The sequence below is a fragment of the Triturus cristatus genome, chromosome 2_2 (genome assembly GCF_964204655.1).
Source record: "Triturus cristatus chromosome 2_2, aTriCri1.1, whole genome shotgun sequence".
Classification (NCBI taxonomy): domain Eukaryota; kingdom Metazoa; phylum Chordata; class Amphibia; order Caudata; family Salamandridae; genus Triturus; species Triturus cristatus.
Genome location: NC_140582.1, coordinates 802,213,294 through 802,239,714, shown reverse-complemented (window position 1 = coordinate 802,239,714; position 26,421 = coordinate 802,213,294). Strand labels below are relative to the sequence as shown.

Below are 26,421 nucleotides of genomic sequence, written 5' to 3'. Positions count from 1 at the left end.
GTACCGGGCCTCTAAGGGTGGCACAATAAGTGCTGCCGCCCTTAGGGGCCTTCTCTGGTCACAAGGCCCTGGGTACGTAGGCTACCATTTACCAGGGGCTGACATGTGGCCAGAGATGCCAATTGGGTTTAGGCATCATGCAGTTTTAGGGAAAGGGCACAGGCCCTGGGTAACTGATTGGCAGGAGCCCAGGGCACACTCAGTCAAAGTACATCAGCAATTCACCAAAAAGTGGAGGCATACCATGCAAGAAAGATGGCACTTTCTCACAAGATTTAATCATGCTTTTGTTGGCCCTAAGGAAATCCTGCAAACCTCCTCCCAGCCTGATGATCTTAGAGTATACCAGGATAGGGCTTTCTTCAGGAAGATGGGTCCAGAATTGTGAAGGCCTTTATAGGAAAGACCGAGATCCTTCAACTGAATTCTGTTCTTAACCTTTAGCCAGTGGAGATCTTTAAGTGCGGGAGAAACCGAATGGTGTCTGGGCGGTCCCAGTAACAGTCAGGCTGTGGAATTGTGGAGCACTTTTTTTTTCAAATATTGAGCCTGCAGGCCAATATAGAGGCCATTGTAATAGTCTATTGTAAATAGTATTAGTGTGGAAATAACTGTCTTTCTGATAGAGGTAGGAAGAAAGATTAGTATTTTCTTGAGTATTCTAAACGTGTTGTAGGAAGAAGAGACCACAGTATTGATTTGTTTGCCTAGATTTAAACGATCATCAATGATGACCCCCAAACATTTAGCTTTGCTGGTAGGAGCAGGAGGGGATCCCATTTCTGCAGGCCAGCAAGGTGCTGACCAGAAGTTGGAGTTATTGCCGAGCAGAAACACCTCGGTTTTCCCAACATTGAGCTTGAGACAATGTTTGCTCGTACAGGAATTAATGTCTCATACAATTATGAATGCGATGACTGGTATCGTTGGCATTATTGGAGAATGAAAGCATGATTTGCGTGCCATCGGCATTTTAGGTAAGAGCAAAGCAGAAGGATTGGACAAGTGGGGCCAGTTCTGCAACGTACACGTTAGAGCGTGGGACTGAACGAAGATCCCTGCGGGACACCCCAGGGTAGGCGAAAGGAGATTGAAGAGAAGGCATCAATATTGGTGGCATTTTACCTATCTGACAGGAAAGAGGATAGTAGTTTTAAGGCAAGATTTTTTTATACCAATTGCTTCCAGACGGTGGATCAGGGTGGGATGATCCACTGTATCAAAGGCCGCAGATGGGTCTAACAGGATCAGAGCAGCTGATCCACCGTCGTCTTAAGATCAACTTAAGTTCATCTGTCGCCTTGATAAGGGCAGTCTCTGTACTAAGTTCCGCTCTGAAGCCAAATTGGGTGGGATCCAGGCGGTTATTGTCTTTGATGAACTGGTTTAATTGAGTGTTCATCAATTTGTCGACTATTTTAGCTGGGAATGGGAGTCTGGATATTGGCCGGTAGTCGGCTGGATCTCCAGGGCCAAAGTTAAATTTTTTTTTTTTAGCAGTGGCATAATGGAGACTTGTTTCCATTGGGATGGGAAGATACCGGTCCTAAACATGGTGTTTAGGACAGAACAGTCAGAGAGGTTGGATGCAATAATATCAGAGACCAACTTGATAACTGAGGGTGGGCAAGGATCGTCCGGGGAACCTGACTTGGTGATTAAAATAAGATCTTTTATTTGTGCCGAGGTAACCGGAAGTAACGAATCAAAGACGTTCATAACTGGGACATTGACAGGGAGACCAGCCCTTTTTTTATCTTGATAAACAGGTCGGAGATTATTTCCAGGGTGATTAAAGGAGTCAAAAATTGAATAAATTTTGCTCCTGAAGTGCAAGGCGATCTTGTCGCAGAAAGACTGGCTGACCAGTCCCCTTTATAATCAATTTTTTTGAGTTTATTGATCACCTGATATAGTTTTTTTTTTTTTTTTGGCCCATTAGATTTGTGATGAGAAGTAAGACACCTTTTCCCTTTACCAGAAGAGACTTGTATTTGGTTAATGAGAATTTGTATGTTTCTCTCTCATGGGAGTCATATTGATCTCTCCATTTCCTCTCTTGGCTTCTGCCGCATTCTTTCTAGCCTGAGGACTTCTGGGCACAAAAGAGCGAACGGACGGGCTCTACCTTAGCAGACCTTTTTTATGGGGACTGTTTGGGTAAGGCCGAATTAAGCCATTTAGACTAATTTTCTGATGCTAACTCTGGCTTGCCGATAGCTGATTGAGCAGAGGAGTTTAGCCCATGCTTCAGACGGGCTTTCCTTTGGCAAGGACATGCTGTAGCAGTCCTTAAATAGCCCTGCATATGAAGGTGCAGGTCTACATGCCGGGGCTAAGAGCGATCTAAAAACTGATGGGCAAAAGAAACCAGAGTCAAACCTGGGGCCCAGCAACCCTTCTTGCCCTACACAGGCTCCCCTGTGTGGGAAAGATACTGGGAACAACCGGTAAATAACGTAAAGAGACTGAAAGCAAACACATAAAATCATTAAAATGGGCTATTTAGCCCTTCTAAGATGGCGCTCCCAAGGGGAGTTGGGACCAGGATAGACTAGGTGGAGCCAGGCAACTCCTGCAAACGGGCGCCGAGATACTAGCTCTCTCGGTGCCTAAAAGAAAAAGTGTGACCAGACAGGTAAGAAGCTAAAATCAACTCACTGTTGCTTGATAGAGAAACAGTATGTGTGTGCGCACCAAACATAGAAATGTCTACACCTGATCCTTTCATTTCTTCCTTCACCCATCGTGCTAAGGTGGGGGGGGAAAAGACTGCTTTATGAGGTGATCTGAGATGTTGGCATTTGTTGCGTATTTCATCTCACTCACAGTTCTCATACTCCATCAAGCACTTCATCATGCAAACTCTTTCATTCTGTGTAAAGAAGGGGAAGAGAACCGAAGTTGGTGCTGTCTTTGTATGTCTTTTTAAATAAAAGCAAACCCCTTCAGACTGGTAGGCCCTGTTGGTGATGGCTAGGGCTCTCACGTCTGAGGTCCATCTAAACAATACTAGACTGAGTAAGACCGTTTATTTATAGGAAATACGTTTTAGGGATAAGCCAGTATTCTCTCCGCAACGTAATAGGACCTGTAGGACATTTCGAGTGTCCCATAGGCAGCATATTTTGCAGAAGGTGGATTTAGTACCCGCATACTTCGCATGATTGTTTTAGTCAAAAGATTTGCTCCTACGGAGACCCTGTCTACCATGTTGTGACCTGCTGCAATAGCCAAACTGTAAGAGAGTCATGATGTGAATAGTTCAGATAAGTAATTAACTACATGTACTAGACCAGTTGAAACGAGATTGTAATCTCGTCGAAGACACCAGCAAACCCATTTCTTCCAGGCCAGTCTATATGCTTTCCTTCTGCCTGATGCCCATGACTCAGATATGAGTCTGAAAGCGTCTGCAGAAAGGCCTGGGATTTGCCGTTGTCTCCTGAAATCCTACATGCTATCATTGTTAGAAGTCCCTGCTCTACAAGAGTGTGTGGCTCTTCTGGGCCTGTAATTATCAACCTGCAAGTTGGAATTAGGATTGGTAAATCTATGCTCATTTCCAATAGGATTGGAAACCAGGCCTTTCACCTCCAAAGAGTTAGAACTACAGTGATCTCCTTGATCCTGCGTGCGAGCAGCAGTAGCTTTGGTGGCATAACAAATGGAGGGAAAGCATAGGGTGCGAAATCACTCCAATTCTGAAGGAAGGCATCCGCCCCATGGGCTTGAGGGTCTGTCCTCCAGCTGAAGAACGTTGGTAGTTGGGTCTTCAGTCTGTCTGCGAAGAGGTCCCCCCCCCACCCACCGAAAGGTTCTCATCTGGATCTGGCAGAAGATCCCCCTGTTCAACCTCCAATTGCTGGAGTCCCTGAAGTTTCAAGAGAACCAATTCGCAACACCATTATTTAATCCAGGGGTATCTTCAACCACTACTGAAATGCCCTTGCTTAAGCAGTATACCCAAAAGACTATGGTCCTGTTTGCTAGCCCCTTGGAGTGGGCCCCTTCCCCATCTTGTTGACCTATCTGAGCGCAGATAAGTTGTCCATGCGTAACATTCAGAGCAACTCATTAGGCCCTTGATGAAGCAAAACATTGCAAAAGAACCTGCTAGTAATTCTAAGCAGTTGATATGCAACTCCTCCTGATCTGTCTAGCGTCCCCCTGCTGATGAGTTGCCACATCTCGCACCCCATCCCTCTAAGCTTGCGTCCGGTTCTATCACTATCTCTGGTTCTTCTCCAAAAATGGCTCTACCATTCCATGCTTCGTAATTCCTCAGCCCCTATACTAGTTCCTTCTTGGAGTCTGGGTCCAGACACAACATTTGAGAATAAGATTGACTTGTCCTCCATGTTTTTGCTTTGAGTCTTTGGAGTGCCCGGTAGTTTAAGCGGCTTGGATAAATCGCTTGGATTGTTGAAGACAAGAGACCTAGGATCCTTGCTAGAGCCCTCAAGGGAAATTCCTTTCTTGCTAAGATTTTCCTCAACTCCTTGTGAAGTTTTCATAACTTCTCCCCCGGTAATTTCAATTCTGTGTGTCTAGTGTTTGACAAAACCCAAGAATTGTGTTTCCTGACTTGGTACTATGCAAGATTTCTTTGTTTATGACAAAGCCCTGGTGTTCTAAGAGATGTATGGTAAGCTCTGTGTGACGTGAGCCAATCTCCCTGAAATTTGCCATTATTAGTATATCGTCTAAATAGAGGATTAGTCTTACTCCTCTTGCCGTGAGCCAACCTGCTACGGGGCAAAGGACTGTGGTGAAACACCACGGGGCTGAGGAAAGTCAGAAAGCGAGAATGCAAAAGTGCCAAAGTTTGCCCATCCAGGTAAGTTGAAGGAATTTTTGTTGTGGTGGCCAAATTAGTATAGTCCGGTATATGTCCTTTAGGTCTAATCGAGTTAGCCAGTCCACTTTCCGTAATATAACTCTTAGGAGGTGCACCCCTTGCATTTTTAAATGGTAGTTAACCACCCATTCATTCAGCTTTCTTAGATTTTTCACTGGCCTCATCCCTTTTTTCTTTTTGTGGAATTTTGTTTATTATTTTCAACCAAATAAAAACAGACAGTCATACAGATTAATATTACAAGCGGTTAACAATACATCATTCATCCTTATGAGGCTACAATCATGGCAATAGCAGATCATTTGACATAACAGTGCGGAGCCGGACATTGTATCAGTAATACAGTTGAACTGAGTAACCGCTTCGCCGACACCATTTGCCCGTCTCACTCGCATGTCCATTGTGCATTGCTTTATGACCATATATCCATTTATGTGGGTAGCTGCTCATCTTAGTTGAACGTAGTCCTGACGGGGCCACGTGAGATCTTTCTGTTGATGGCCAGAGAACCCATATTCAATGTTATGTAGTATGGGTGTCCCCCTCTCCTCCCAAGGACAGCCCACCCATCCCTACAACGCGCCAAGTATGCCCTCACCACTCCAAGAAGAAATCTATGCCACCAACCACCCCTTGCACCTATAGGTCTTCGATCCAAGTGTGAAGTAAGTATCTCTTAGGGGGTCTTCCTGGATACTGCCAATGCAGGAATAATCTTCATTGCTTAGCCACAGTGGCGTCCGAGGAGTCAGGGCCATGTGAATGTGTCAGTAAATAGCATGTCAGGGGGGCCCAGATATCCCTGGGCCTAGAGGCGTCAGGGAGCATTTCAGCATACGTGGTGAGTCTTTCTTGGCAAATCACAAAATCAGCAATCCAGTCCTTAAACCTAGGCGCCCTCCCCCTGCGACAAGCCACCCGCCTCGTGGCCATGAGGAGGGCAAGAGCAACGTATTTACGATTTACCGCCGGGACTGACTTAACATACCCCAGTAGAGCCATCAATGGTGTGAGCTCGATCCGTGCATTCGTCATCAGAGCTAAAGCTTCAAAGACTTGCCCCCAAAGGTCGTGCACCCTCGGGCAGTCCCAAGCCAGATGTAAAAAATCCGCCCTAGGAGGCCGACACCTATCACAACTGTCCAAGTCCCGCAGATTAAATCTGCGCATCTTTGCTGGAGTATAGTATAATCTGTGTAAAAACTTATAATGGAGTATACGGAGCCTGCTACTGGCCGAGACCCTCTCAGTTTGCAAACTACAATATTCCCATTGGTCATCCGTCAAGACGAAGCCCAACTCTTCACTCCAGCGCCCACGGGAAGTTGTGTCCGGAGACGGACTCTGCGTGTGTACCGTTCGATATATTAGGGAGACCAGTCGTTTGCTCGTCGTGTTTTTAAGTATAATCTGAAGTGGAGCTAAAGCTTGCGGCTCCGCCGGAAAGTCCGGGGTTAAAGACCGAATTCCATGTCTAAGGCCGATATATAAAAAGACATCCATCGGGGTCTGCCGTCATGGTATAAGTCCCCCAGGTTGTGATGCGAGTTCGCTCCCTGAAGTGGTGAAATAATTTCTCCTGGAGCAGGGGTATGCTCGGGTGATAACTAAGAGGCAACAATGGGGAATAGAGCAGAGGGACATTCAACATGCGCCCAATACGCTGCCAGGCCGTTACGGTGCATGCGAGTGTGGTCGACTTACGGTCTCTGGGCGTGCTCAGGTCATACAGCACCCCCTCTATCGGGGTGGGGTGTGCAAGCCAGTGCTCAGCCGCCACTTGCGGCATGTACCGTGGCTGCTTCACCCAAAACCACGCGTAGTGAAATGTGCACTAAGGTAGTAGAGTTCAAAATTTGGTATTCCGAACCCTCCCTGTGCATACGGTCTGATAAGCACCTCCCATTGCAGCCTCGGCTGCTTCCCTCCCCATACGAGGCGCGTCAATTCGGATCTGAGCGTCTTGAAAAAAAAAAAGGCCCCTGGTTAGTACGGGTTATTTAAAAATAAAGTAGTTGGGGAAGGATCACCATTTTAATAATGGAAGCCCGCCCTGCCATAGAGAGGGAAAGGGCTATCCAGCGACTGATATTTTCGGTTATGCGAGTCATTGTAGTGCCATAATTCAAACGAATGAGTTCCTCCCTATCTTTAGTGACCGGAATACCTAGATATCGCAGTTCTTCCTCGCACCACTCCAAGGGGTAATCTAACGGGAACCGTCCCGTGGTCGCCGTCAGCGGGAAGACGCAAGATTTCCCCCAATTGATTTGAATCCCCGATAGCGCCCCAAATAGTGTAAATTCTCTTAATATTGTGTTCAGATTTTGTTGCAGGTCTCGTAAATAGAGCGTGATATCGTTGGCATAGAGTGAGATTAGTATCTGCCGCATATTACACCGCAGAGCCTTTTCGTTATGGCGCTGTCTCAATCTGGCTGCCAGAGGCTCTATTGCAAGGGCAAAGAGCAAGGGGGACAATGGGCACCCCTGCCTTGTGCCTCTGGTGATATGGAAGGCCTGCGACGCATGCCCATTAATGAGCACTTTAGCAACCAGCAAGCGATATAAAAGCCGGATCCATGATAAAAAGAGTGGTGGAAAACCCATCCGCAGCATAACCCCGAAAATATAATCCCATTCAATGGAATCGAACGCCTTGGTGGCGTCTAAGAATACAGCGGCTAACGGTAAATCCGGTGAGACATTTTTGAGAACAGCAAATAGAGTTCGTAAATTAAAAGAGAGGTGGCTCTTCCGGGCAAGAAGCCTGATTGATCTGGGAGAATCAAGTTCTCCATGAGCAGACTCAGGCGAGTGGCGATGAGTTTGGCTAAAATTTTAGCGTCGTAGTTGAGGAGAGAGAGCGATCTGTAGGAGTCGCACTGCCGGGGCGACTTCCCAGGTTTCAAAAGGGAGACCATGATAGCCTCCCTCATAGATGCCGGTAGGCAGCCAACCTCCAGGGATTCCTCATACACCTCGCGTAGGATGAGGGCCATGAGATCTATGTATGTTTTGTACAACTCTATGGGGATGCCATCCGTACCCACGGCTTTCCTAGATTGCATACTCATTATAGCATCCCTGACCTCATCCTGTTTGAATGGTGTGCATAAGAACTCCCTCTGCCTATCGCTCAGCCAGCCCAGCGCCACATCTGTCCAATTCCAAGATGTCCTCCCTCTGAGTGGTGTACAGCTGGGTATAATGACGTGTGAATGCATGGAGAATATGGGCAGTGTCACCATGAACCATTCCGTCGGTGTCCACCACCTCTATCACATACCCGGATTGCCGGTCCCTCCTTATTATTTGTGCTAAGGCCTTACCGGGTCGATCGCCCTCTCCGTAACAGCGCGCCACCCAGAATTTCCACCGGAAACGAGTCTCCCTCTGCGCAATCTCCATATATTCCGAGAGCGTTTCCCTGAATTTGAGTTGGGTGGTGCTATTTGGGCTCGCAGCCAGTTGTGCATCCCGCGATTTGAGCTCCCCGTCCAATCTACGCAGTGTATTAAGTATATCTCTTAACACCCCGCCCCTTTTGCGATACAGAACCTCCGGAGAGTGGCTTTAAACGCCTCCCAGATATTTTCCACACTAGCCACCGAGCCCTTGTTACGTACAAAGAAATCCTTTATCTCTTCTCGTAGCTCTGCCTGGAAGACTGTATCCAATAAAATCGGTGCATGCAATCGCCAGGCCCTGCGCGGAGCGTAAAGTTCTTCGTACGCCAGCGAGATCCTAACTGGGGCATGATTAGAGTATGTTCTAGCTAGATGCTGCACCGAAACTATTGCAGGCCCAGGCCCGGAATATCAACCAATAATTCAGACGTGCCCATGACACTGCCTATGCAGTATAATGTGTTCCCTCTCTAGCGTGTGGGTGGGCGTGCCTCCAAGCATCGATCATGTTGTAGGCAGCTATGGTATCCTGAAGCGCCGCGCATGCTTTGGTGCAATGATGAGCGGCAGGGTGTGATCTGTCCTGGCCAGGGTCATGCGTTACATTAAAGTCTTACCCCCCCCATCCCAAAATACTATGTCTAGAGCCTATATTGAATATCCTAGCCCATAATGATGTAGCGGATCACAGCTGGTTCCTGCAAGCTGAAATGGTATCTGTTTCTTAATAAGGATTACTGTACCTCTCGCGTAAGATGAGTAGGAAGAGAAGATTCTATAGCCCGCCCATTTGTGTGCAAAGGTGTTCGGTCTGTGGGGAGAGAGGTGCGTCTCCTGCAGCATGGCTCCAGATTTGCTAATATGTGCTGTTTCTTCCTCGGATCCCCCATGCCTCTGTTATTCCAGGTAATAATATTCAACGTTCCAGTTTCACTATCCGCCATCTATCGCAACCTTTACCAGCAACTTACATGATACTCTTGGATGGCCCCCCCATACCCCTACTCAATGCGAAAGCAATTCCTGACTTTGCGTAATATATGCGCACATTGATGCACTTGATAACGCCTCCAGAACATCAAAAGTATTCACTTGTGGGATGATTGTCATACAAAAAACACAACAGCCCCCCCCCCCCCTCCCCCACCCACTGCAGCAACCCCAACCTGCCAGAAATATTCACCCACCCTCCCCAAATTCCAACATAAACAACAACCCCATTACCGCCCCTGCAATAAGTATGCAGAGAGCATTCCCGGGGGGGGATGCCCATTGGGGGACATTGATAGGTGGCAGCACAGCCTCTCACCCGCCGAGCTCACCTCTGATGACCGCCTTAGGCTCGTGCAGACAGAGTGCCCGATGTTTATTCTATAGTGCTCATATTGGGTCCTCCTCTGAAACCCTTATACTATGTACGCCGTAAGTCTTATCTCTGAACGATCAGCTCAGCACATGCTATTCTGTGCACAATGCAAAGGAGTCTAAAACACTACGAATCCTCCTCCGCTGCCATCGATGCGGACCTCTGCGATGCCTCTATGTTGCCATCAGTGCGATACGCGCGCTTGATCCGCTTAAGGAATTCCTCCACCTGTTTCGGCTTCGTGAAAAACTGCTGTTTGCCCTGGTGGGTCACCCTGAGCCTCGCAGGGTATAGCAACGCATAATCAATTTGAGCTTTTCGCAACTTGTTCTTAACTTCAATGAATTTACGCCACTCTTCCCGGACCATCGGTGTGAAGTCCGGGCAGATGGAGAACGTGTTCCCGTCAAAAGTTAGTCTGTTTGCCTCTCGCCACCCACAGCGCCACATCGCGGTCTCGATAATTCAAAAGCCTTGCTATGATGGGTCTCTGGGCGCTGCCAGGTGGTGGGCGCCGTCCAAGAGATCGGTGGGCCTGTTCTACAATAAACTGGCTGGAGAAGGACTCTGCACCAATCGCTGACAGCAGCATCTTCTCGACATACTCTTCCATTTGCCCTGTGTTGGTTGACTCAGGAATGCCATTTACGCGAATATTGTTGCGCCTACTGCGCGCTTCCAAGTCCTCATTCTTAGCGGCAATGAGCTTGAGTAGCTTATCCATGTGGGCTATCTGCGTCGTATGTCTGGAGGTCGCGTCTTCTGTATCCGATACGCGTCTCTCTGCTTCCTTCAGCCTGTCATTATGCCCCTCCAGCTTATAGGCAATGGCGTCCATTCGCGTCGACATTCTTTCCACCTTATCCACAATGGTGGCGAAGCCCAGTCTGATCTCCTGCAGGATACTTTGCACATCAGTATCTTGTGGCATTGCCCCCCCCGATGCTTCCGCTCCACTGTCTACAGCCCGGTCTGCTGGCAAGCTGCGGGGACCTTTTTTCATGGATTCAAAATTCAGCTTTGGCTGCCTTACGTCTGATTTGCCCATGGCTGCTGATGACAGTGAATCTGGAGGGTGCCTCCAAGTTGGTTATATCCTCTGATCTCCCTGCTGAGTGGTGTATCAGTGCTACTGCCGGTAACCCCTTCTCGATCCAACCAATGCCGGGAAGTGCGCCCAAGCACAGCAAGGGAGTCTCCCCCACCGCCAGCCCTCAGCGACAGTCCCACCTACGCAGTAGTCGGCTCTTGTAACCTGCTCCGTGCGGTGTTGGAGCTACACCTGTTCCACCGGAGGCAAAGTCACAACAGGTATCGCAACCACAGCCCACACTCTCCTCCTGGAAGGACTGTCCCAATGCCAGCGATGTTACATGCCAGGCCGCCCTACAGGAGCCTGCCGCCACCAGCCGAGTCTCAACTGACAATAGCTAATGTGTTGAGGGGAGAAAAGCGCCAGCTACGTCCACCACTGAGGCTCCTACACCCCAAGCCACCCCGTGCGGTACCTCCAGACCACCAAGACGAGGTCGCCACCAGCTTCAGTATCCCGCTTTCCCGGGTGGCAAGCAAATCCAAGTCTCAATTCTAGTATGTAGTCTAAAGCGTAGGTGTTTCACCTCACACCTACAGTATGGAGCAGAGGCTGATCTGCCAGTGTCGTTCTTGAAGGGACACCTTTAATGAGTGAGCTGAAGGCCGGTGGGGCTACTGAGACAAGGGCCTATGTCCTGTAAGGTAATGACTTGTGTTAAACGGTGAAGTGCTTGGTGAGTTTGGTAGAGGACAGGGAGCAGTCCGCAAGGTCCTGGAGTGCGAGGTTCAGCGCGGAGATTATCTCAGCCGCAGTCAGGTAATGCAGGCAGCACTCCGCCCCCGTTCACCAGGGCAGGCAAAGCGCTCCCCCCGCACGCTCCTACTTCGCTCCCCACAGGTGCACAAATCCGCCTCCCTCAGCGTTCCGCCCGTGCCGATCCGCGCTCTCCTCCCAGCGGGGCGGAAAGGGCCACAGGCTCACACTGTATGTCTCGGAATGTACGACTGTGCATCCACCAGGGTCGCATACACCTCCGTTGCTCTGCCAGGCTGCCACGGGGATTATGCGCACCTCCTCGCACCGGATCAACCACTCTTCCGTCACTCTTATGCTCAGCGCAGGTCGAAGCCACCCCGCTGATGCTGCGCAAAGCAGGGTTCGCCACCATCACATGAGAAACTGTGCTGAGCGCCGCTAGCATTCGGAGTGCCCCATGCGCCCCCGCCGCTGCCCGACCGTACCTCCGGGCCTTGCATCCTTGTGGGCTGTCGTAGCGGCCGATGCTGCTCTAAGTCACAAACTTCAGGAGGCCATATCAGACAGCAGGTCGGACCAACACGGCCACAAAGCTCGTCGAGTCTGCAACCAGGGTTCACGCAGCAGGGACCACCATTTCCAGGCAGTGAGGAGGCCAAAAAGCAGGATAAGTAATGGGATTATTGCATCGGGCTGCCGGAGCCTCACGCTAGTGCGGCCATCTTGCGTGTGCGCCACCTAGCGCCCCAATGCCTCATCCCTTTTGTCTTTCTTCGCCACTAGAAAGATATTGCTGATATTTCCTAGCTCTGTTACCTCTTGGATTGCCCCTTTGGTCAACAAGTCCTTTACCGATACTCGGGTCGAGTCTTCCTGTGAGAAGATCATTTCCGGAGGGATTTTCCTTTGCATTGATGTATCTAGAAAGTGTATCTTGTATCCCTTCTTTGTATTTAGGACCCAGGGGTCCTGACTCACCAAATTTCAGTTTCCACTGAATTGGGCCAGTCTGCCGCCTACCTTTATAGGGGTATCTGAAGGGTCTTTCATAGCTCTTACCTGTTGAGAAAGTTTTTTGTCTCTGCTCTCCTCTGAAGCCTCACCACTGGACCTCTGTTTCTGGGGATAGAAGGTTGAATGGGTAGCGAAGCTTAGATGTGTAAATCTTGGGCCAAGTCCCAGGGAGGGTCTTGAAGAGCTTTGGCCCTGGACGAGGAACCGACCCGGTGTTCTCTCGGCCCTGCCAAAAACTCTATCTTGGAAGACTTTCTTGATGTCTTTGAGATTTTTGGATCGAGCTGAACGCTCCTACGTATTTGGCCATATCCTTAATGAAGTCATCCCCAAAGAGTAGGCCCCAACAGGTAGCTACTCCTTCTTTAGTGGCCAGTTCCACTAGTTTGGGGTCTATTTTGAGTAGTGTGCTCCTCACTCGTTGGAGAGTGCAGTATTCGCATTCCCCAGGAGGCAGATTGCTCTTTGCGCCCATTGGTGCAATTCTTTAGGATTGATGAGTGTCTTCAAGGTAAGCTGCCTCAGCCATTTCAAACATCTTTGTCATTGGGCCCGTAATGTCTGGTTTACGTATTGGCAGGACTTTAGTCCTTTATCGAAACCTTTCGTACGGTCCTTTCCTCCTGTCTGCTCTCTCTTTAAAATGGACTCCGTGTACCCTAGGTATATACACAATTGGTAAGGATCACCTTATTGGACCCTGTACAGTGTACCCTAGGTACCCAGGGCATAGGTGTACCCTAGGCCTCCCAGAGGCTGCAGCATGTATTATGCCACCCCTGGTCTGGTCGTCCAATTTGACACAACTGGCTGATCACTCAGCTGGGGTAAGTTGGTGTATCCACCTCTTACTTAGGTGTAGTATGCCTATACCCAACCTTAAATGGAACACATGTTCACCTATAAGTCACTCCTATGGCAGGCCTTAACAATCCTGAAGGCAGAGTGCTTGGTTTCATGTGAGATGGTGCTCTGGCATGAGCTGAGCCTGTCTGCAGTGGTCTGAACAACTTCCTTCTACTGTTTCCAGATATCGTCATACCATATACTCTTAAGTGCATTATGAACCTCGCGGTTAAATGCTATCTTTGGTTTGGCTTTATCAAAACATGTTGAGTAAGGTGTCATACGAATTGGAATACTAACCCCTCGCCAGTTCTGGCGACGGGGTTAGCATTCCACCCTTCTAGAGGGACACGACATGTACAGAACCTGAAACCCGGGTAAAATCAGACATAGCCTCAGCTCCACAAAATGGATGCTGCCACCACAGACACAAGTCTGCCCTCCTGCTGCTGGGGGTCCTTCCAGCTTGGGAGACGTGGACAAAGGGTTTCCTGCCAGGGGAGGTGCGAGCACCACCCCAGACAGGATTTTGTGTATTGGTCAGGTAGGGCTTGAATAGAGTCAGACATGCCTGAGGCTCACAAGGAGCCTCGGTGCATATGCCAGTTCAAACCGGTCCTGGGGCACACCAGCCCCGGACCTGGGGCGAGCTGGACAAAGGATTGGGGGTGTAACCACCCCCCTTCCTGGTCCCACCCTTAGGGAGGGACCTAGCAGGTAGTCCGGCCCCTAGAATCCGCTTAAAGGTAGGAGCTGTGTCCTAAGACTTCAGACATCCTGGAATCAACTTAACTACAAGAAGAAGACGGGAACTTCGACGTTCTGCTGCACAGAAGACTGAAGGAAATCTCCCCTATGGTCAGGGAGTGAACATCTTGTTCACGCAAGCACCAACCAGCGAATCGACGTCTGCTTTGCCGCCGCCTTCCGCCGGAGTCCGAGCCTAGAGACCGACAAGAACTGGACCTCCAGACCTCTCACAGCCCGATCCACAGTCCCTGCAAAGAAGGAACCCGTGGAGGCACCGAGACATGGGGAGCCAGCCATCTTGGAAGACACTCGACAAGCTGCAAGCGCGACAACAGAGGCTCCCTCCGAGTTGTGCTTTGGGTCCTGAGAAGCCCAACATCCGAGTAGCATCTGCACCAAAGGTGAGCCCTCCAGCATCTCCACGGTCTGCGTGGGGCCCCTCTGCACTTTGCGACTCGACGCGCCTGCCCGGTCCCTGGCCCGTTGGCTAGTGGCCATCTTGGCGAACCTTTTTGAAAACTACGACGCTGGTCTGGTTGCTCCAGACTGGCCCCTGCTTCCCTCCAAAGGAGCAGCCTCTCTGACCTTGCTGGTCAGAGCTAGAAGCTTTCTTCGATTCCTGCGACTCCTGCTTTTGCCAAGGCTTGTTTGCTTCCTTTGAGTCGCCGACACCGCCGACAGCGAGAGCCTGCGTGGGACAGCTCGTGAACCGACTCCTGGACGTCGTCTACCTTCAGGGACCACGTGGCTGCAGAGACAAGCTACACCTCTTCACCTGTTTGCACCCGACATCGCCTGGTACCTACCTGGTGCCACGCCGGTCACTGGCTAGTGACTGTGAACACTGTCCCCTCTGCTTTCAGGTCTTCTACACTTCCGATCCACCCTTGGATCCACCTCATCTCTTCTGGACCTGCAGCATCTTTGTCATCAGGCTCCATTGAACAGATAGACGAAACCCGACGCACTTCGAGCCCTATGCACCCGCTTCCTGTGGGTGAGGTAAAGCTGGCACTCCGGTGCACAAGTGTAGAGAAACATCTCTAATGTCTAGGTTTTAAGTCTTAAGTTCGTAGTCCATCCAGAAGACCCTTCTAGCAGTAACATTTGAACTTTTACGCACCCATTGAAAACCTATGGGCGCCCGCGTGTAACTTTCCTCACGGCACACGTGACCCGTGGACCTCCTGGTCACTAACTGAAGTTAGCTCCTTGTAGGCCCAGCGATTCTAGAGGCCCTACGCCTTTTCCCTTTCCTGTTCGTGGTACTTATACCACTATTTTAGTATATGGTTTGAGCGGCCACCAGGGCCTATACATATAAAGTGCAACTTCTGTATATTGTAATACTTTCTTGTTCAACGATTTGTGCTCCTGTGCTCATAAAGAGTCTAGGGGATACTTTGAGTAATAAATACATATATATTCAAAATATATATCTGTGTGGTGTCCTTTCATTGGTATAAAAGGGGGTTACATATGGTAAAACAGCTTGCTTCACATGCCTAAACGAGTTTAGCCTGAAAGACTGCTTAGCCTACGCTACCACTAGGGCAGCTAGTCCGAAAAGGTTGACTTACAACCACACCATAAGGGTTGCTTGGCATGGTACAAGGTGGTCACTTTAACTAGTGAACATCATATACCAGGCCAACTTCTCACACCTCTTAATCCTTGACATCTGTCAAAATCAGAGGAGTAGGAGAGGTTTATTTCGTCCTCTAACCCTTCATAGCTATCGATGGAGATGGGTAACTTGTGGGCCTTCTTCCTGCCTACCTGAAGTGCCCAAGGCACCGTCTTTTTCACCACCAAGGCGTGATGTCACCTGGTTTGTCCTTTTAGGTACGTTTTCTCCGGCAGTTCTTTTCCTCTGGACTTTAACTGCCCCATCTACCCCTTCAGGTGTCCTGTGCCAGCGACTGGCCAACCTTTCTTGGAGAGCATCTCCATTTTTTTATTAATTGTGTCGTCCAGTGACCCCATTACCTTATCTAGAGCTTCATTTAGAAGTCCTCCCAGTTTATTCTCTATAGTATTGAAGGTTCGAGGGACATGGTAAGAGGTGAGTATTTGTCAAGGTTTGTAGGGCTCTGCGCAAGTAAACAGCTGTTCTTGCTGTTGGTTGAACTACAACTGCCAGAATTCAATCGGATAGCCCAACAACTTAAAATAGCCACTTTAGTCTGAGAAATGCTGTTTCCCAACCTATTAAATTGGCCACTGGCATGACCAGAGCATGCCTGAACATTTCTTAAGGGCTTTTCCTTGAAAGCTAAGTCCTTTGTCTATTTCGATGCCCCCACTCTGTGCTCCCCCTTTTTTAATATGTAAATATTCAGCGGTGCGGTCTTTGTGCGTCGCATCACACCATTGCGCATAATTACAAGCTCCGGCAGCCACTGTGTGAGAGGGAGAGAGAGAGGGGGCTGCCAGTGTCTCGGATCACAATTTTAATCTCCTCTAAGGCAGTAAAGACTACGTCGACGAGGTGAGTCACCACGCCCGGTTCAGCGGCCTCTGGGTGCATGTCCCTCGCGAAGCACTCCTCCCCCTTTATCCTGTGGGCTTGTTTGTTTTTTAAAAGCCGCTACCGCTGCTATGTGAGGGGGCGCGGGTTGATCGTGAGTCACAACTTTGAAAGAAAATCCAGCCCGCTGCCAAAGGGCACGCAGGGCCGGACTTTCTTGCGGTAAAGGCGTATTTTCTCAGCCTTAAGGAGCAGAGGATGGAAAAAAAGCAAAAAGTAGTGTCTGGCATGTTTTAAGAAAATCTCCGGCTCGACGCTGTAAATGGAATGTTAGTGTAGCGATGACCACCCTCCTTCCCAGACATAATAAGACATTTGAAAGATGTATGAATAACCTGTGGTTTTCTATTCGTATCAAGGTTGGGTATATTGTTATCGTCAATAGGGGAGGGTGGGATATTTAAAGGCAAGAATAACACAGGTTATCAATCATTTTTTTTTTTTTTTTTTTTAAAGTGTGCTACTCACCCATGAAGGTCTCAAGGCGATTGGGGGTGGGGGGGGGGGCTGGGCGGGTGTGAGGGGTCAGCAGTTTCGTTCAATCGAACAGCCAGGTCTTCAGTGCCTTCCTGAAGGTGTTCAGGAAGGGGGTGCGTCTGATGTCGGTTGGTCAGTCGGGAGTTCGTACCAGGCCTTGGTCACGATGTTGGAGAAGGATCACAAATACAAGTAATGAATGGACATGTTCATGCAAACTAAATCATCACTATTACACCACCACACAAGTAAGGATAAGTAATAAGGAGCACAAGTGTGAAACCTTCACAGTTGACTGTGGTCCTACCTATAGTGTGCTGCACTTTACACTAGGGTCTTTAATATTATTAGATAAGCCGTCAAATGTATATTTTTCTAATTTCAGCCTTGAGAAAGCCCCTGGCCCACAAGCCACTCAAGCGAAACATGTGTTGGCTGTATTTGATATGCTACCAAGAGACATTACAGCTGTACTTGATTCCTTACCAGCTGTTTACCGGTCGTACTTGATTCACCACCAAAGAAATATGACCAAATCTAAATTTGTTATATTAAAAGTGTGTATTTGATCTATTACCAAGGAAAATTGTGGCAGTACTCGATTCATTGCCAAGGAGATGTACGACAGGATAGGGCTTTGTGATGATAAACATATGAAAAAATGAAACATAAGCCAGAAACAACCATATTTGTTAAGTGTGTGAACAGTTGCACTCAATATTCTCGTGCCATTTTCTTTAGAAGCATATCTGTTTTGAAAATAAATATGTGCAATAAACTGCTGGAGATGGAAATGACATGTGCGATACATAAAAGTTCTAGTGCTGAAATAGTACAATTTCAGACTGTCTATTGGATCTTACAATTAACACCTTAATCTTAGGAAACATGTGCTCACTAACGTAGAATAATAAGCAGTACAATTGAGATCAGACCTTGTTTCTTGTATAATGTAGTCATTAGCTTTTCAAAGTGAGTGAGGTGTGTGATGGCATCATTATTTTGGAAAGGTTTACCACCAAGTGTCTTAGCTGCAAGTACTACAGTCAGTAGCCGCCTTCTTCCCTAAACGTTTCTTTTTTTGCATTGTTTGAAAGACTTGGATGTTGCACCACCAGATAAATGTCTTGGCATGAAGCATTCCCCCTTCTTCCATGTATTAAAGTACTTTCCCACCATAGACTGTAAGAGGTGGGAGTTGAAGTGGATGACCACACAGGGCGATGGGAAAGTAGTCAATCCCCTTGTTTCTTGAGGTGGTCCTAGTGTGAGTGCTGATGGCAACAATGTTTTTAGCCTTTTATGTGTTATAAGCCAGGCCCACTCTACAAAGAGGCAGTTTTTTTTCTTAGTCCTGTACCAGTTGCTCCACAATGAGTATGTGGTGGCTTGGTAGTATTCAATAAGGTTTAAACAAGCTAGCTGCCATTCAGATCTAGGTGTCGTAAGGATCCTCCTGTTCACCCAAGCCTGCTTTACATATCATGTGAATTTGAAAACCTGTTGTAATCCCCTGATCTGTAGTCCGAATAGAAATCTGCAGTGCCTTATACAGATCAGATGAAATGCCAGCATATTCTATTTTATTATATTAATGTGGCCTATCCATGAGATGTAGTAAGAATTGTACTTTGTCAAGTCTGTCAGTCAGCAGCTTCAAGGATAGTCAGTCGGCTGCACTCTGTCCCCCTAGGTCATTGTGGGTATGACACTGTATTGTATGGTGGACCTCCTCCATCTGAGATGATTTTTCTGAGGGACTCTATCTTATCCAGAAGGATTTGAGGGTCTCCAAGACTGCTGGGTTTGAGGCTTCCAGCTCCGTCACGAACATTCAGTCAACATCAAAATTTTATGTTCCATCTCACCTAACCAAAAGACCCTAATCCTTGGGCATTCATGCGAAATGCTCCATTATTAAGACTAAAAGAACACCGTGACAGGGAAAGTCCTGCTAGTGGCTCATGGTAATATTTTAGTTTGTTTTGAAACTTTGGACCCACAGTACAGGTGCAGTCACCTCTGGTGTGTTATCTGTAAGCACAATCTTCCAATAAAGTCTAATTCCTTCAGAACCTGTGATCAGTTGTATTTATTTAGTAAGTGAAAATGTTCCAAGTAATTATAGTTATAAGATTGATGTGAAACTTTTATCTTGTCCACTACTGCCACTTTTGTGTTCTTTCAGTGAACATGAAAATTGGAAAACGGAGACCAATGCAAATATCATTTAGCATTTCTATGATGTATTCGCCTAATGAGGATGAGTGATAAATTAATGTTTAAGATGTAACATCTAACAGAACCACCCTTTTTTTTTTTTTCTTCAGCATAAAGCCAGCACCACACTCTGAACTGGAAAGGACTGCTGAAAATGGAATATTAAAGCCGGTAATGTAGATCAACTTTAATTAATATATACTATATATATATATATATATATATATATAATTTTTTTGTTTTGTTGTAATTTGTGTGTATTTTTTTCCTTTACCTGTATTTCTACCTTACAAATTGGATTCCAGTCACATTCTTCAGTGGACATATTCCAGTCAACATAGAGATTTATATCAAGCTAAAACTGACTAGAAGTATTTTGGTAATTAAACATAAATACTGTCAATATAAATTTTAGCTTAAGACAAAAAAGCTTACGTGGAGATTCTATTTCAGTACTGCGTAAAGAATAGTGACCTAATGTTAAACAATTTGAGAGGGTGTGACATCAGTTGTTCAAATAATTATACCGGGGCATAAAATGAGCTTGTCAAAAAAACAAAACCAAGAAAAAATTAAAAGAAAAATGATTGAGTGAAAGAGAAAATGTTTTGGGATTAGGTGATGTTTGTCAGACTGGACTTTAACCTACACTTTTCCAGTCATCCTTTTTTGCAAGTCTTTGGAATAATTCTCAGTTATACTATGTACTGACTGGTTGTTGGTATGATTACATTTGCACTGCTGCCCTCGGGTGGGGTTTGGCGCAGGGCTTGGGTTGGTATAGTTGGGCATAGTAATCAAATACTTTACGTTTCAAAAACTGTAGACATTTACAGAAAAAAGGTTAAAGTGATATTATAGTTAGATACTGTAATACCATCTGACTTTATACTTATTAAAAAAAAAGAAATACTTAAATTCACAACAAAAAAAAAAAAGTTTGAAGTGACGTTAAAGTTAGGTGAAAATGTCACTTCACAACATAACATTTAAAAAATAAAACCACTGAAATTAACCAGTTGTAGTTAACTGAAGTACTATAACTTGCTCCCTCGTCATGCACTGCTTATACTCTCACATATTACATCATTCATGACGAATACATTGACATCATTGATGACATCTGAATTTACATAATTTGTGACCACATTGTTCACGGCGGGTGCACAGGTTGTTACTTCATGGTGTGAGTACTTACGTTTTTCTGGATGGTTTTTAATCCTAGGCACATAGCGTCATCTGCAGCTGCCCAGCTAATGACTAGGACTATGTTATCTAAGGTACACGCTTTGAAGAAAACCAGATCTACTCCCCATCCCTATTTTTCAGTCAGGTTGGGTAAGAGATGAGTGCTGAGCGTTATGGTGTACAGTCAGATCTCCTCTTCATGGGATGAGTGTTCACTGCGTCAAAAGCCTAATTCCTGTTCATGATCATTGGTTCGATAGAAGCCTGTTCCAAATGCCTTACATTACTCTTGTGACCAGTGAGGAGTAGAGCCCCTAGCTTCTCTGCAACCTGCACAGCCAAGGGATCAGCCATAGAGTTGTTGTGACAATAATGCACTTCACAAAGCACCATTGCTTTGCTGTTTCTATCTTCCTCCACTTGTTTATGGATTGAGGAGCTTAGTGGCCTGAAAACATTTCAACAGACCTTATTTAACTGGTCAATAGTCTTGTTGACAATAAGGTACTGTTTGTTCTGCCTTATTTAATTATTTATGAAAGTCTACAGCTGTTTAAGTAGAGTAGGGGTGAAAGTGAGATGGTCTGAAGCAAATAAAAGGTTCGGGGGAAAACTCTTCTTGTTTTGACCACTGTCAGTCGCCCCAACCAGCAAAACGTCTTATCATATTTAGGAAATTCCGACACACATCAGCATTGAGCTTTGCATAGTTCAGGGAGGTTGTTCATGCCAATGTTATCCCAAAGAAGTTAGTTGCTAGACCACAAGATGAGATTAGGCTTGCTCAAAGTCTGCACCTGGTGAGGTTTGGTATGCAATAGGAGCACCTCCGATTTGCCAGGGTTGCTTTTAAGTTAGAAATGGGTTGGAAACGCGCAGAGTTTTTCCACCACATGGGATACTGAGGTCAAGGAGTCGGTTAGCGAAAGCATGATATCATCAGAAAACATTGATGTCTTGAATGTGTCTGCGCAGGTAGGTTGCCCTGCTATCGCCCCTCTCCATTTAACGGTGTCGGCATATGACTAATTTGTAAGGGCGAATATCAGGGGGAAAAGAGGGCACCTCTGTCTAGTGTCACGTTCTGTGCTGATTGAGGTGGACATAGTGCTATTGGCGTGAATCCTTGCCGTGGGGTGGCTATAACCTGCCATGATCCACCTCAGGAGATGAGAGCATAGTCCCAGGGACTGCTAAACCCCTGCCTTGTACATTCAAAGTACACTATCAAAAGCCTTTATCGGCATTGAGGGATAGGAGTAGGACACTTGCGTTTTCGTCCGGCGTTCTCAATTGTATGAAGCAGCTGCTTGGGTGTCCTGGAGAAAATCCTGCATGGTCTGTCTATCATAGCTGGAAGGCTGTGGCCCAGTCGATGTGTTAAGCTGCCAGTGAGGCATTTCAGGTCGATGTTTACGAGAGAAATGGGGTACTACGAGGAGCACTAGGATTGGTCTTACCCTGGTTTATGAAAGACCATCACTTCTGCTTCACAGCTTGTTTTCAGTAACTCTCACAAGTTCATTGAAGAGTTTTAAGGCTGGGGATAGCAGTTAGCAGCAAAACGTATACAAATTAGCCATGTATCCACCAGTCCCTGGGGACTTAACAGTTTTAAGTTTAGATATTGCCATTATTGAATGAATGATTTGTATAGCGCCTTAATCACCCCCTCAGGGCTACCTGCGCCCTATGTAGCATTGGTCCCGAATATCAGTTGCGGAAAAGTTCAGTTTTCAGAAGTTTCCTAAAAGTAATGAGATCAGTGCACTAGCGGAGATAGAGGTAAAGAATTCCAATATAGGGGAGCCAAATAGGAAAAGATCTTGCTCCCGATGAGAGACTTCCTAAAGCGGGGGTAATGAGGAGAGATTTAATCCTGAGCGTAAGGATCTGCACGGTTGATAAGGGAGTAGTTTTTCTGTTAAATAGCTAGGGCCTTCGTTATTTAGCGCTTTATATACAATGCAACAAATCTTAAACTTCCCTGAAATATGGTGAGCCAGTGTAACTGTCGCAGAAGTGGTAGTGAGGATGTTCTGGGTGGCATATTCAGTACCAAACGGGCTGCAGTGTTCTGGACCACTTGGAGTTTCTTCATTAAAGCTTCATTTGTGGCCGCTAATAGTGCATTACAATAGTCCAGGCGACTTATGACTAGCGCCTGAATAAATGTTTTTCGCACCTCAGGTGGTAGGAACTGAAATACTCTCCGCAAAATACTCATTGTGTGAAAACCGGTACCTATGGTAGCTCTTACTTGATCTATCATTGTGAGACATTGATCCAATCGGATACCTACATTTTTAACCAGTGTCTTGGTAACCGGAGCTGTGTTTAAATTGGAAGGCCACCACTCTGCAGACCAGAGCTTTTGGGCATTTGCAAAAAGCATAATCTGTCTTTTCAGCATTTAGTTGGAGACATTTTTCAAAAAAGAATCATTCCTGGTGAAAGATGAGATGGAACTGGGTGTGGCTTTCGGAGTATCTGTGACCGTAGGGAATTTATCATATATTTTGTTAATTTTTTCTTCAAAATGATCAGCAATGTTATCACATAGTACTTGAGAAGGATGGATAGTGTTGGCACAGGCGGTGGGAGGGGTAAAGGATTCATGGACTTTATAAAGTTCTGTAGTGGAATTTCCTGCCTGGCTCAATTGGACGGCAATATGGGCTTTCCGGGCTTCTTTTTATATTCTTGTGATAAAGTGCTTGTGGATTTTAAACAGTTTTCTTCTTGTCTAATTTATGAGACTGTCGCCAATATTTCTTTAGTTTTTTGCACCTTGCTTTCTCTTTACAAAGTTCCGGTAAGTACCAGGCTGCATGATGCCTCTGCGTTTCTTTGTGTTGTTGTTTTAGTGGGGCGAAAGTATCTATAGCTGCTTTTATAGTCCATGCAATTAATCTAATCTAGAGTTGATATCTCTCAACTCCAATAGTAGGGGCCTTAAATTGCCGCATAAAGGTATCTTGGGTGATTTTGTGCCATTGTATCTTAACACTGTGAGAAGACTTATTAAAGGTAGGGGCTACATTAATATCAAGGATCTGAAAATTAATCAAGGAGTGATCATACCATACAACAGTATGAGGAGCTTCAGTGTGTATGCGTGGAGAGTTGGTCAAAATGAGATCCAGTGTGTGGCCGCCAAAGGGGTGGGTCCTGTATTAGTTTTTCCTGTCCTAGAGAGGCCAAGTCTGCAAGGAACTGAGCAGTAATTATATTTGAACTATTTTCGCAGTGAATATTAAAATCGCCTAAAAGCATTTACCGTTTGGAGGAGATGCCATGAATGGCAATGCGTTTCATCAATTTGGCAGTGAAATCTAAAAGTGGCCCTTGTGGACGATACACCAGGGGACCTTTCCAACAGTCCTGGGGCGTGAGCTTAATTTTAAAGATGTAGATCTCAAGCTTTTCTTCTGAGATTTTCTCATTATAGAAATTTTTGAGGACTCTTTATAGATAATAGCGATCAATTCCTCTTTTGAGAGAGATTTCTCTGGAGTGTGACTGGTCCTGTAAAGTACTTGGAAAGTTGCTACTATGTTTTGGATTTGGTTGTTGCATTGGTTACATTTGTACTGCTGCCCATGGGGGATTGGGCGCATGGCTTGGGTTGGTGTAGCATAGTATGGTATGGTAATCTATTACTTTACTTTACAACATTGAACTTTCAGAAGAAATGTCTTGAAGGGGGACTCAGAGCTCCAGTGTATCCATCGAGGGAGTGTGGTCAGAAAGGGCAATCGGCTCAATTTCTGTCTCCTTGTTTGTGGAAATTAAATGGTCATCTAAGAAAAAGTGGTCCAGGCGCGCGTATGTCTTTTTTTTTTTTCTGCCCCTTTAAAAGTGTAGTCTCTATCCGAGACCTGGATAGATTGCCAGGCATCCCAAAGACCAATTTTGAGCATCCATCACTGCAAGTGTGTGGTGGCAACACCTGTTGTGTCGTATCAGGAAGCCATCCGATCAGCCCTATTATCCATCACTACACTTAGGTCGCCCCTGATTTACTAAAGTGCTTGCTGGCTGATCGAAGGAAGGGTTCTTGGTGAAAGCTGGAAGCATAAAGGTTAAGGATTGTGTAGAATTGGAAGCCCAGCCTAAATACCAGACCCAAAGCCCTGTCATGTTGTCTGCATGCACCATAAATACCCCCACCCTTCAAATGAGCGGCTACAGATGATCGCTACCCCTGCTTTTTTTGCCTGTGCCAAGGTGAATATTTGGTGGTGGAGAGGGGGGGGTTTAGTTCATCCTGCTATAATCAGAGGGCAGGAGGGGAGTTTCCAGAAGGAGGCAAATATTTGCTATGGATTCCAGGAGGAGCCTAAGGATAGTCATTTGCTTAGTCTGGGAGTCAAGTCCCCTTGTGTTAAGCGTATCTTAAGTGTTATGGATCAAGAGCGGTCTGTGTGCATAGGGACCAGTGAAGCTCTGGAGTTCCCAAATACCAAACAGAAAGAGGTATCTCACCAAGTCAGTCGCATGCATGCCTGTTCATTAATGATCAAGTAACCTTTTTGTCCCCAAACCCAACAATAAACGACTGCAGTCGTAAACGACTAGTCACGTTGCCAAAGCATAGTTTCATAAATATTTCTGCGTGAATGGTCATCTTTTAACAGAAATAGAGTTCTTGCTGTAAACAGACTTCTCGCCAAAGCAGCCTCACCATCCTGGGCTATCCCTGTTTATGTGCATTGGTATGAGGGCTCAAAAAATCTTTAAAATATCACTAGACCTGCAGGTTTAGTGACTAGAATTATCTACCCAACATCAATACACTCAACCCATAAACTGGTCTCATTCAAATTTCTTCTAAACATTTGCAGCACCAACAGCCCAAGAAAACGTTGGGCAAACCAAATTGGTAGTAAACAGCAAATTTCAATGTGTCACTCAAGTACATACATGGGATGTGTGTATTGGAGGTGGTGGAAGCTTGAGGCTATCAACATATTAAATATTTAAAAAAAAACTTTAACATGTCACTGAAATGTCATCTCTGAGCAACCTATCAAGCACTTTCTTGTTATTGAAGACGCTGATGCTCTGAGCTAACCTTACACAGAAATAGGGGTTGCATTCTTCAAATGCAACATTTCTGCTCTTTGGAATACTTTCTGTCTTGGAATACTTTGTCCAACTATGTTAGTGCAGGTAGCCAACACAGGATTCTGGTGTGAATTTGAAGTGTCAACCTTAACCCATCCAATTTTATTTGCATTAGCATCGACAATGTCAATGCATGCTGGTAAATCCACATTTGCTTATATTGTTGCTGTGCTTAATGATTCTGGGCTATCTTTGGGTAGCTTCTGAGTAAAAAGAGGTACACCGCCTTGTACTAACTTGTAGGTGGCGAAATAACTGTTTGAGGCATGTGTGCTATAGATGTACATGCTTTGCATACTCCTGCCATCTAGTGTTGGGTCTGTATGTTTTCAAGTTTTTTCCTCAAAGAAGTCTTTCCTAGTCACGAGGTAAGGTGACTGCTCCTTTCGGTGATAGTGCGCATCGGCATGGACTCCATTGCTAGATTGTTTTTTTCCGGCATCGGGTCGGACGTGTATTGCTGCACTCTGGTTGGAAACCGTTCTTCGGGTTCCCTTTGACGCGCAATCCCCTCTACCCTCGATGGTATTGTTTCCTGACGTGTTTCCCACTTCTCCGCATATCGTTTCGACATCCAAATCAACCTTCGATCGGAAAGCCTCGTAGACTGCCTTCAAGGCCTAACCGCGCCCGATTAGCTCTCTGTCGATGGATCAGACTCTGTTTAAATTCTGTCCTCGGTGCCACGCGAAGTATCCGCGCACTGACTCACATGAAGTGTGCAACCAGTGCTTGTCTCCGGAGCACAAGGAAGAAGACTGCGATGCCAGCAGATCGTTCCGATCAAAAAAGACACCTTGCGATCATCTGTCTCGACGTCGTGAGATGCAGCCTCAAA

At 46.4% G+C, this 26,421-nt stretch overlaps 1 protein-coding gene across 1 annotated transcript in view; it reads left to right on the top strand.

Moving 5' to 3' along the window:
* The window catches only part of FIP1L1 (factor interacting with PAPOLA and CPSF1), a 520,306-nt gene that overhangs the window by 64,623 nt on the left and 429,262 nt on the right, over positions 1 to 26,421 (top strand). Inside the window, exon 3 of the mRNA XM_085642102.1 lies at positions 19,376 to 19,436. Within this exon, the coding sequence (XP_085498228.1) occupies positions 19,376 to 19,436 (61 nt within the window). The remainder of the gene's footprint in view (positions 1 to 19,375; positions 19,437 to 26,421) is intronic.